General features: G+C 36.2%; 2 protein-coding genes across 2 annotated transcripts; both read right to left on the bottom strand.

The window, feature by feature from the left end:
- Nucleotides 1–1,100: 1,100 nt before the first annotated feature.
- On the bottom strand, nt 1,101–2,319 carry LOC114715155 (probable disease resistance protein At5g47260). The gene is made up of 2 exons (XM_028899949.1): nt 2,170–2,319; nt 1,101–2,093 (listed from the first exon to the last, which is right to left on the bottom strand). Exon 2 carries the CDS (start codon nt 2,083–2,085, stop codon nt 1,336–1,338), a length of 750 nt encoding a protein of 249 aa, XP_028755782.1. The 5' UTR covers nt 2,086–2,093; nt 2,170–2,319; the 3' UTR covers nt 1,101–1,335.
- Nucleotides 2,320–5,822: 3,503 nt separating this feature from the next.
- On the bottom strand, nt 5,823–7,161 carry LOC114715124 (oil body-associated protein 2C-like). The gene is made up of 4 exons (XM_028899915.1): nt 6,871–7,161; nt 6,528–6,610; nt 6,307–6,421; nt 5,823–6,079 (listed from the first exon to the last, which is right to left on the bottom strand). Exons 1-4 carry the CDS (start codon nt 7,157–7,159, stop codon nt 5,823–5,825), a joined length of 744 nt encoding a protein of 247 aa, XP_028755748.1. The 5' UTR covers nt 7,160–7,161.
- Between the last annotated feature and the right edge of the window lie 5,908 nt (nt 7,162–13,069).

Here is a 13,069-nt window from a genome sequence, read left to right as displayed (position 1 = left end):
TAAAAGATGGTTGTTTAATTTGGGACTCGAGGAAATTAAACTTGATTTAAAATAGCTCACGGGTCAGTTTTATAATTTTAGCTTTGCAGGAAGAAGAGAAGCATCGCTGGAGTTGACATGAAGGAAGCCAGAAATGGGAAGTCATGATATGATGAATGAAAAATCCACCCTCCACAGGATCGTGGTTTTGGACTTTTTAAACATATCATGGTAATACATAGGCATGATATATGATTCCATAATTTGATTAAAATTGGAAGCCGCTCACTGATTTCCATGAGAAGTGTCCTTTCCTTCTACTTTGTTTCTTTTTGTGAGTTTCGATTTTTCGGTTAGTTTTTATTTTTTAATAATTCTGTTTTCGATATTCGGTTTGGTTATTGGGAAAAAAATTTAGTTAAAACCAAAAAATTGAAATACATATATAATATATTTATATTTAATAAATATTGTTATAATAGATATATATGTGGTTGTATCTGAGCTAGAACAATGCATTCACTTATATTTAGATTTAATAAATATACTTATAATAAATATTATTATAATAAATGATATTGAATAATGAATATCATTAATTAATGATTGTAGTTATGTTTTATTATGTTTTTCTTATCTAAAATTGCTTTTTTATTTATATATTTTGGTTAACCAATTAACTGAATCAAAATATTTTGGTTAACTTGGTTTCAGTTAATTTGATTAATGGGTTCAGTGTTTAAAATTTATTTTATTCAGTTTTTGGTTAATTAGATTATTATTGAAAACCGAACTGAAAAATTGAATGCTAATTTCTATTTGTAAGGACTTGAGGAAACTAGCTTCTATCAACTGCGAGTGTCCCAGGTTCGAATTCAATTATGACTCTAGCTCCAGATGCAGTATGACAAATTAATTTCCCCTGGGAAGAAGAGAAATTGCATAACAGGCCGAATGAGAGGAATATTCTGCAAATTGTGGTGCAGCTTCGTGACCATACTCCAATTAGGCAAGAGTGTCTGTGTCTTAATTCATTAAAGCAAGTCGACACAACAGAGTCATTAATTTCAACACGAAAGGACCCATCTTGTGGAATTAGCACCCCAACTACTGCATTCACATTTCCATAACAATGACCTTACATATATATCCTTAAAATATGACTATAGAACACAAACTTTCCAAGTCTTTCACCCAGAACTAAACAAAATTATTACAGAACGCAAGCCACAAATGCTAATATTACATAATCTTATCAAGGTAAAAGAGAGCAAACATGTAATAAGCCCCTTACAACATAGATGATCCGGAAACTCTTCAACAAAAGTTTAAAGCTTTTATACATTAAGTGAATCGTCAGACCATGAAATTCTTCTCGGTATGCATGTGGTCGGATAGCACATGTTCAGTTGCAGAAGTAAGTAATATCTTACAGCCCGCATGATCTGAACCACAAGGAATTCCTACCTTACTCAGATCAAGTTCCCTGTACAGATCACAGAGTACGATAAGAATATTTTGCTTGTTCTTTATCCTTTCAATCAATTCTTTGGCTCTTTTATCTCTGGACTTGTTATTAAAAGCGAAGCCTAGTTTACGAGCAATTTCGTCTTGAATCTTTCTCACATCAGGATATCTACTTACAGTTGTTGTAACAACCATACCAAACAGATTACCTCTCTCGATTCTTCTGTAAACTCTTTGAAGAAGAATGTCTTTGATCTCGTCATCTAAGCCATACACTCCAACTAAGTGTTTATTAGGATCAGCTAATGTCTCCATAACATCGTCCAGTACTTTCTTTCTCGATTCTAAAGCATCAAAATCATTAGAATTGCACCAACTCGCCTGTGCTTGAATTCTAGGCCCCCCTTTTTCAAGAATATAACGATCATTCGAAATACAGCATTGTGGGACATCAGTACCATCGGAATTGAACACCATCGCTCCTTGTTCTGTGCACCCAGCTTTGTTCTGGTTCTTGTCTTGCGATCGAGGCTTGGGTGTCTGGGATCTGCTCAAAGTGAGATAATGACGAAGAAGATGACGATGCGAAATGGCAGCAAGGCCAATCACTCCAGCAATTGCTACAGCAGATCGCAACATTATTGATCCTGAAACGGAACTCAAGACATGAGAGAATCTGATTTATTCAGAGAACAAAATAGAAATACAGTGACAGAGGCATACCTTTCTCAACAAGACTAAAAAGATTGCTGTTTGGGTGTTCAAGAGATTAGCTTCTTTTTTTTTCTGGGAATCCGAGAAATTTTGTGGGAAGAAGCAACAGAGCCTAGATAGGAGTACGAAGGAGAGAAAGATCTCAGAAATAGGAATGCAGCTTCGTGATTATATTGTAATATGGAAAGTAAAGTTGAAGACTTGTGTCGTTGAAAGTACTTTGACTGGAATATTGACTTGTAACAGTTCGCTTTCTCTTTATTGTTCCTGTTGTCGTCGTTCTGTTTTAAAATTCACTTCTCCAGCAATTAGGGTGTTTCCTTCAACTTCCTTACAAAAAATACACTCAATATTTAGTTCGCTGATCACGTGTTTATCTCCAGAGTTATTAAATGTGAGCCAGAAGTGGAAGCTCTTGAATCATCTTCATATTTGAATTCACATAAATTTGTCTCTGTAAACCATTTTATGAACTTTTGAGTATCTAAGATCGGCTGAGCTTTCCTCCTTCTTCGTCGCCACCTACATGTAAATAAATATATACAGAAATACATACATATAAAATGACTTCGCTAGCAAATAAGGGGTGGTTTAATTATTGAGTTACATTGCTCAGACATGCTAGATATGACATCACTAAATAAATTTCTACATATATATGTGTTTATATATACCAGGCCATACTAAATTATTTCGACACAGTATAAATGGGCAAAATTCCAATATACAGTCTTCAAGACACATAGTTGTGTTTAGTAAAAAGCACAAGAAGTTTTAAGAAAGGACGTCTGTTATAAGTTCACTCCCACCCGACATAATTAAGAATGAGTCTTCTTCTATAAGATAATAAAGAAATGCCACTCCCTTCAGAAAAATCATGCTATTCTCCATAGCCGAATTCTAATTATCTCTTTTTTATTATAAAAGATATTTATGTCATTACTCCTTTTTTTTAATTTCTTATGTTCAATATATTTTTTCTTTCATGTCAAACAAGTAAACTGGTTTTACAGAAAGTTTATTTTCTTTCTCAATTTCAATTCCCATCCATTTTCCCGCTTTCCTAAAAGATTTTTTTTTTTAATTATGCCAAACAAGATATCACTAAGAAACTTTCTTCACCACAGAGCTTCCAAGTCTTGCACCAAAAACTAAGTTTATGTTTGGTACAGAATATTGAAAATAAGGAATAAGAATTAGGATTGAAATTAAAAACACATGTTAAAAGGATGCTTAGTATGGGTGTTTCTTATCGCACAAGATTAGGCAATCTCATATAGATAGGATTGGGAAATACCACCTTCCTCATGGTATTTCCCAATTCCACATATATGGATTTGTCTAATCCTAAGTATTATATAATTACTTATATTAAACATCCTTTTAATATAATTTTACATTTTCAATCTTAATTTCTTTCCCTCATTTTTAATTCTTTGCGCCAAACGGGACCTAAGAGTATATAATCTCATGGGGTGTAGCACATATACAATAAACCCTTACAACACACACATTTAGTAAACTCTCCTTAAAAGGCTGAAGCTTTTATCAAAGAGGAGAATTTTTAAACCATAAAATTTATCTGGGTATGTATATGTTTGGATAGCATATCTTCATCAGTAGAAGTGAGTAATATTTTGCAGCCTGTGTGATCCGCACTACGTGGGATTCCTACCTTACCCAAGTCAGGTTCCTTGCAGAGGTCACAGAGTAGAATGAGAATTTTCTGCTCGTTCTTGATCCTATAAATCAGTTCGTTAGCTCTTTTGTCTTTGGGCATGTGCTTAAGAGTAAATCCCAGTTGATGAGCAGTATCCTCTTGAATCTTCGTCACATCAGGATACTTGGTTACAGATGCTGTCACAACCATACCAAATAGTTGGTCTCTTTGAACTCTTCTGCAAACTCTCTGAAGCAGAGTGTCTTTGATCCCTTCCTGTGGGCCGTAAACTCCCATTAGATGAGTATTAGGATCAGCTAATGCCTCCATAACTTCCCCCAGGATTGGCTTTCTCCATTCTAAAGAATCAAAAGCATTGGAATTGGAAATTTGAGCCTTAGCCTCCATTTCATCACAGTTTGATTCGTGCAACAGCTTGGTGCGAGTATCAGAAAGACCATCCAAAACATCAATGCCATTAGAACCAAATGTCATCGCTTCTGGTACCGTGCACCCAGATTCATTCTGGTTCTTGTCTTGTGAAGTGAGATAATGATGAAGAAGACGATGCGAAATTGCGGCAAGGCCAATAATTCCGGCAATTGCTACAGCAGCCATCAACATTATTAATCCTGCAATGAAACTCAAGACATGAGAATCTAATTCATTCGGCGCACAAGATAGAAATACGGTGACAGAGGAGTACCTTTCTCAAGGAGATCTATGAGACGACTAAAACTATTGCTGTTTGAGTCTTCAAGAAATTAGCTTCTTTTGTCTCGGAATCCAATATATATCATAAGTGAGGAAGAAGAAACAGAGTTTAGATAGGAGTATGAAGGAGAGAAAGATACAAGAAATTGGAATGCAGCTTCGTGATTATATTTTAAGGTGGAAAGTATAGGCGAAGACTTGTGCTGAAAAAAATATCCTCAAATGCCGTATTGTGTTTTGACTGGAAAATTGACCTGTAACAGTCTTCTTTCTATTTTTATATCTGTTTTTGTATTTGTTCTGTTTTAAAATTCATTTTCCCAAAATAACCGTGTTTCCTACTTTCCTTCGCCATTCAATAAATTTTGTATTGATTTCAGCAGTAAAATCCTTCTGAGTAAAATCAACTTATGCTTTTCCTCTTTCTTCTTGCCAACCTCCATACGAATATATACAGAAATACACACATACTTGCGTATGAAACGACTTCTATTTAGCAAATAATGGATGGTTAGACTTTACGAATTACATGGACTGAAATATTGAGCCATCCTGATAAATAGAGTAAGAACTTGGTACATGGATTATACAAATTATCTCTTCAACAAGAGTGGAATGTATTCAATCACCAAAGTTCTGATACATACACCAAAATGGATCATTTTTAGCTCCATTATCTTATTCTCCCAAGAAAAGAAATTATATCAGCTCAGCATATAGTCTATTCACTCATACTCTGAAAATTCAACAAAAATTATTAGCAATGTGGCAAGGAGTACTGGGAAGCTAAGAGTTACACAAAGCAACCCCTTTGTGGGTTCTCTGTAAAGTTAAATTCTCCAAATTTCAATGTTCCCTCATCGTTAGTTCAGGGCAGACCTGTCTGTCCCTAGCTTGATTCTTTTAATTCTATAGAAATTTAAAAGTTCTGCGAAGACACAATTTGATTATATAAAACTCTGCTTCCTTCAAAAGAAGGATGGAGATGAAAATGATCAAAACAGTTGTTGGCAGAGACAATATGTTTGCTGTTAATAAACTAAATCCATCTTGGATTTATCAACACTGTGGTCGGCTCCAGTTAGTTAAATGTAAAGCAACTCACCACTCCCCATATAATGCAACAATAAGAAGAAAGGGGTTTATCACTTATTATTAAAAGCTACATTGCTCAGGCAAGCTAGATATAACACCATAAATAATTTTGTAGATATATATATATATATGTATATATAAGGCCATACGAAATTATTTCAACATAGTACATTAGACATACATTTTGAGGTGTTCAAGGAAAAGGAGCTGTGCGTTTCATTTCGGTCACTTCAAAGTCAATGGCGAATCCCTTGCCATGTTGCTTCCAGTAATCTGCCATGGGACTGATCATTTGAGGCTCTTCAATCTCCATCCTTGAGCTCTGGAGGCTCTCAGAAGAAATGCCGTACTTGGAATCCCTCTCGTGTCGCAGCTCTGGTCTCACAATCCCAGGACTTACAGATTGTGGAGACATCATCAGTGCTGGAGCCCCCATTGGCAGCTTGTCCCCTGTTTTCCCAATTTCCCACACATCAAAACTCGATCATATTGGTATGACCTCTGATAAATTTGGGTTTAATAAGAGCCCCATTTAGATTTAATGATAGACAGATTCAGTAAGAGATGGTAAGAGTCCATCTCATCAACTATTCGTAATGTTCATATTGGATTTGTCTGTTACTGAATCCAAATGTGGAAAACTTCCAGTAGAACAACTTTGAAGATAGTGTATATACCTCGATCAAATTGCCAGGTGCACCAGAACTTGCCATATGTTTTGGCCAAGTTTTCAAGCTCTGGCTTGGCGATCATCTCAGGAACTCTGGGGTTCACCCATATCCCAGATTTTATCTGCATCCATCCGAATATTCTTCCTTTTAGTTATAAACTAAGCTATCTGTCATTAAACGATAGAAACAGAAAATCTACAAGTATCAAATACTTATGAGCTCAAAACCTCGTAGGCATGAGAATGCCAAAGCTTCTGCTCCTCCGGTGGAAAAGTTTCAAATATCTTATCCGAAACAATGTACTCCACACCTGTCACACAAAAGAGATTATCAAAAAGCACATCATTTTATACTCATCTTACGTATTATAGCACACATATCAAATAATTCAACTCTGTGATCTAGCCATCTAAGGCCTCCTAAGTGTCGTAGTTGAATATTTAACAACTACAACAAGATATATTGAGCAGCTATTTCAACTCAACTCCTCTATCATGTGTACTCGTTCAAAATATTTCAATAGCGAACTTTGAAGAGTTTTTTTTTTGGTTGGGGGGGCGGAATTTGTACCAAGGAGGGGGGCTCTGCGGTCGTTGGAGGCGTAGACGGCACATTGAACGAAGTCCTCGGAGAGGCGAGAGCAGAAATGGTGGGTCTCGATCTGGCGGCTCATATCGTGGCTGAAAATTGCGAAGCTGCACACATGCATGCTGAACTGGTTGATCGGTTTCAGCGACTGCATAATATCGGCCCCCGTGTCGACCGCCTTCTGCGTCATAGACATCGGTGCTCCCGGAACTGGTTCTAATGGCGATCCCTTCGCCGGTGTCGGATCCGGTGACTGGTCGGTGGAAGCCATGGACTCCGTCGTCGGAAAGCTTGCATTGAAGGAGAGAGTGAAAGTTGAGATGGCTTATAAAGCGGAGGAAGAGGAAGATGGATGAATGGAATGGCTTACGTGTGTGAGGGGATGGGGTCCCACGTAGACATGCATGCATGGTGCTCACGTGGCAGAGATTACTGAGCTGTGTGACCAGCTGGTGAGTGCACAGCAAAATGGGTGTTGTGGAATGCAAGCTGCTCATGAGAATTTGGAATTTCCTTTCCTGTATGTATTTTAAATGAATAGAATTAATTCTGTGGACATCTTGCTCTCACACGTACAAATAATGGAACTTATTATAAATATTTGGGTTAATAACGTTTGTTAGTGCCTATCATTTCATCAAATTTTTATTTTGATTTCTACATTTTCAAATCGTAGTTTTTGATCTCTATAACTTTATAAGAACTTAGTCTAAGTTAACATTGGACTAAAATTAAACTCATTAAAAGTACGAAGAGCAAAACTTGTCTAATTCTTGCACTTTTAATGAGTTTTAATTTTAATACTTAACAGTGTTAACTTTTAGTTAATACCATTAAACTAATTAGACCAATTTTTAATGAAATTATAGGGACTAAGAATCATGATTTGAAACTATAAGAACTAATACCAAAATCTGATTAAACAATAAGGATAAAATATAATATGAACCCTAAACGTGTCTTAAAACCACGGAACAAGAAGTTAAACATGTGTTGTTCCAACAGTATATATTATGTATACGTGCCTTCTTAGGGTCGTCCTTCACCTAGCTTGCACCAAAACTTGGTGCTCTACTTAATGGTTTTCCTATGACAGCTCTTGTGACTCTGAATTTACCAAAGAACAAAAAACCGGACCGGACACTAAACCGGTTAAAGTAGTGGTTTAAGGGTTAATAGGGTAGACGGGGATTAACTCGGATCAGACCAGTCATATTAAAATAATATAAAAAAATATTATTAATCACCACAGAAATCAAAGTAGTCATGATTTAAAAATATAATTTTTGTAAATTTTACAAAAACATTGATATTTACTTATAAAAATATTTTATAAAGGTAATATTTAAAATATATGATTAAATAATAAATATATATTATGTACATCATATCCCTATTTTTCTTTGTACCATCAGTTCATCGTGATCCCTACTCAAATTTTATGGGAGAAGGTGCCATACCCACGATGTCAACTAAGAAGGAGTAAAAGCAGCACCCATGTTAGTGGTTATTAATGAAAAAGCAGCCTTTTATTATTTTGCTTTCTTTTATTTTGAATTTCTTGCCTTCCATGAGCTTAGTCTGGTATCCGTATCTCTTCGTGCTCCTCTGTTCAAGTCTCTCTCTCTCGTCTTGCCGTCAATGAAGCCTCCCCTCTCACTGAAATATTTTCCCTTCTTTTCCTGTGTATTCTAAAAACTACAAAGCTCTTCATTGTATTTTCATCATGATTTATCAGTTTACGGTAAGTTTTTCTTTATATTTTCCCTCCTCTTTTCCTTCTCTTCTTCCTCTCTTTTTTTCTGGTAAGGTCCTTCTTCTCTCCCACGATTCAAACAAAGGATACAGAGAACCGGGTAACCCATTCCAACCCGCGGGTTACCTAATCTGACGCCGGTTTGCATCGGTTTGTTCCGGTTTCTCCCGGTTTGGTCGTACACCGGTTTTGTTACTAAACCAGACCGAAAAGCTGGCCGGTTGGCCAGTTTCCGGCCTGAACCGGCCGGTCCGGTCCGGTTTTTCATTCACTGGAATTTACAGTTAATGGTACGTAATTTCAGGAGTCCAAGATCGTTAAAAAATAAAAGTTGAAACTTCTCAAGACTGACACATTGAGAATAGACAATATTTTCAAGTGATGATGAGTCACTGAAAATTTACAACTAAAATGTATGCTTTTTCAGTAATGAGAAGCCCACAAGAGAAAAGATATTTAGAGTTCTTCAAGACTCTAAAGCAACATCTCCAAGTGAGTGGTGTCATTGTCAACGACGTCAACAAATAAAAAACTGAGTTATGGTTAGATGGCAAATATTGCTATCAAAACTGAAAAACAATGATTTGTTGGCTCAGACAAATTGGTGATATTTTCATTCCCCATCTTTTACAATGATTTGTCAGCTCTAGTAATCGTAGCAAGAAGTCTTTATTATGTCTATTTCCTGATTGCAATGGGGAGAGATGTATTTTCCAACTCTTCTGTGATTCCCATCAGATCAGATCAGGTACATAGATATGGAAATTGAAACGGATCATTCTCAAACTTCTCACTTCTTTCATGACTAACCTGTGCTTCATCAAGCGGTGCCCAAGTAGATATTTGCAGAAAAAAAAAATTTCATGAAAAAATGGCACCTAGACTGATATGGAAAAGGGTTAAAGTGGCTATAGGCTTATGGCAGTAACAGTGAAAGTTCATCCGTTTTTTTTTTTGTTGGGGGGGGGTGCATGTTGACTAGACAGAATGGTCAGAGAAGGACCTTACACAGCTCATTTAAGAAACATGTCCAAAGAACTTCGCTATATGATATTCCTGTAGGTTTCTGAGCTTCAAAGAGAATTGAATATTGTAAACTTTGCATTGCAGATCAGGAATTCAGTTAAGTTGAAAAGAATTACGCAGACCACTCTTTCTCCTGGTAATGCTTAATTGGAACCATGGAACTGCAACATGTGAGTCGAAGTTTATGCATTCACCATCAAGAAGTGTAAGTATATGATTAGATAAAGATAAACTGAAATTTTTAACAAGTTTAATGGGGACTTTCAAATTACTCCAAAGACATTATTTATGTGCATTCTATTGTTATTTCTGAAAAATAACTCAGTGGTTTTACGTAAATAACTTCTCACTTCGCAATAAATTAAGATCTTACTGTCTCAAGCCACGCAGTTAAATGGATTGGGGGGAAAGAAAAGCCAAACTTTGCCCATCCATACGAAGGTAGAAACTGAAGAAGCATGTTTTCCATCAAAAGAACCAAGCAAATATCCTCCCTTTTGTTTTTCTCTCTTTCTTTGTTCATAGCTGTACAAGGCAGAACAAACCTCTTTGAGTAATTATCGTGCGAATAAGTTAACAGTTATGTTATCTCGGAGCTCAGTTTTGATGTTATTTTGATACTGGTTGATAAATCTGATGAACGTATTTTATTTATTGAGTGAAAGTATAGCTGTCTTTAAAATTGTGTATTCCACCTAACATCTCATTAGCCTGTGTTAGAGTATGTAATAAGTAAGGATTTAGTTACTAAGATGTTGTCTTATTCTTGTTGTTTAACTTTTTTTTTTCGGGTGAAAACTCCAAAGAAAAGATGTCAGGAAAAACTCTAGAAGATTAAAGTTATATTAGCAACTTGTAACACCTTCTCAATATCAGTGTATGTTGTTTTCTGCATATTACCACCCTATAACTTCTATGTTTAACTGGTTCATGTATAATCATGTTTTTTGGGCGGTAAGCTAGTTTAGCTTCACTACCAGAAAAGAGGCTTTTAACGGCGGTTAAAAGTGGCTTTTAACGGCGGTTTTGAAGGCGAAGTTGTTAAAGGCGACGTTGAAAGGTAAGGAAAACACGGCGGTTTTATGTTTAACCGCCGTGAAAAGTGGACTTTCCACGGCGGTTAAATATAAAACCGCCGTTGAAATTTTACTTTCCACGGCAGTTTATAAATAAAACGCCGTGGAAAAGGATTTTAACGGCGGTTATATGTATAACCGCCGTTAAAAATGATTTTTTTTTTAAAATTCTGCTTTATTTTCGTGTTGACCACCCTGCAGTTTACAGTTCCAAACAAATGTAGGCAGTGCAGATCACGCAGAACAAGATCAATTAGCTAGTTAATATATACAGCAATGAAATTTTTTTTTACACAATTCGAAAATAGGGAAACTGGCCAATATAATAGAACTAAGTGGTTACCAAGGAAATCATGAACAATATAAGAGGGAACCGAGAGAAAGCATCTAACAATGAATTTTTTGAGAAATAACCTATCTATTTGAAAGCTAAATTTCAATTTTTTCTACCAATGTTGTTGACAAAGTGTCCCTCATCAAGTTGATGTCATCCATGAGATATGGCGTAGTATTTTGAAATATCTGTTAATCAAAAATAACATAGTAAACTTAGTCAAAAATGTGAAATAAATTGAAGAACGTCATGCAACGTAACTCATCTTCATCTCGTCTAATTTCTCTGTCGTTGCTGTCTCAATTATGTCATTCATGTAGCGGATGACATAATATCCACACTCAACATGTCCTTGTTGACAACGGTACTAAAAAAATAAGATATAAAATTGAATATTAGACATTATTGATTATAAACATTAACTTTAATTCATCAAAAAATGTTTAAAAGTTAGTTCAAAACAACATATACCTGTGGAAGAATCCATGTTGGTGCTTGTCTATTTTGTTTAATCGCCACGACATTAAAACTATGAAAAGCCCTATCAACATTATAAGAGAAAATAATATTAGAGCATGCTTGTATAAACTTCACAAGTAATAAATATATAAATAAAAACTAACGTGTCGATGACATCTTTGGTTTCTTCGGATGGACTTCCATGGAGTGAATCGAACCAGTAAACTTTGTTGTCAAAAGGGGCACAAACAATTAGAGTCCAATGATAACTGCAAAAGGCAAACCATGTTAATTATAACCCAACACATACAACTTGTATATCTCAAATACAATAATACACTTACCCTTCCACGTAAGGTGCAAAATATATTAGCTTTTTGGTCTGACTCATTGCGGTCATAATGTAGATTGACCTTGCTTCCACAGTATTAAATTCTTTCCGCACTCTTTGAGGACACATAAAGCTATATGTTCTTTCAAGTCCTCCGTTTCGAAAGATTTGATTAAAATGCCTGTTGTTCAAGTAAAAAACATTAGGACATGCATGAAGTATAATATGTAATAAGAAAATGATATTGTAACTTACAAAATAGCAAGCTGCATGAAGGCTATATCAAGCTCCTCAAAGTTGAGGAACTGAACGAGGTCTCTCTTGTCAATGGTGAAGTCATATGTTATATCTGAACCCACAACCCCCAACGGCATCTTGAAAGTCACAGGCTTATCCATGTTTGGCACCATGGAATGAAGAACCTCCAAACTAGAATACATAAGCGCAACATCACTAGGAAGAGGCAAGAGTACAGGATCAGATGATGCGCTCGTTGTGGCCTTCTTTGCTACCGCCTTCTTCACTATTAGCTTTGTAATAAGTCTCTTTGGCCACAAAATGAAATGTCCTTTAGCTTGGGCCAAAAGTCGAACCTCATCAGTAGGATTAGGCACTGGTGTACCCCCCTGACCACCAACAATCCTCTCCACTGTCACCCTTGCTTGATTGCTCGGAATTTTGTTGCCGTGAATCGTTGTGCCCATGAATGCTCGACCATTAGCAACATGAACAGGTGAATTTTCATAATCCACATAGAGAGAACACGGCATCCTATTGTCTTCGACAGGGTCAGGGCTAGGGTCAGGGTCAGACACTGTCAGTGGCTGTGTCTGATTATTACTGCCCTTTCCGCTTTTTATCACAGGTGAACCCTGAAACATAATATGAAATTAGTTAAGAAACATTAAATAAGTTTAAATGGATCAAATGAATCTTTAGAAGATTTAAAAAGATGTGTGATTATTACCTGGGAAGGTTCAGATACTCGGGGCATCTGGAATCCGCTCGTACCCATCATCATCAAAGTCTGTTGAAACTTGGCATCGAATTCATCACGTATCTTTTGCATCTTTGCCATGTGTTGTTGACTTAGTTCAGCTCGAACTCTCTCTATTTCTTCTTGTAGTCGTTGGTCGAGCTCCTCTTTAGATACCATGTTAGCGGAGGATGATCTGGTGCTTCTTCGTGAAGCACAGCCA

This window comes from Neltuma alba, unplaced genomic scaffold (genome assembly GCF_004799145.2).
Source record: "Neltuma alba isolate B1F8T4 unplaced genomic scaffold, ASM479914v2 tig00011576_pilon, whole genome shotgun sequence".
In the NCBI taxonomy this organism is placed as follows: domain Eukaryota; kingdom Viridiplantae; phylum Streptophyta; class Magnoliopsida; order Fabales; family Fabaceae; genus Neltuma; species Neltuma alba.
Note: the sequence above shows the minus strand (reverse complement) of the source record. Positions and strands in the feature narration are given on the sequence as shown.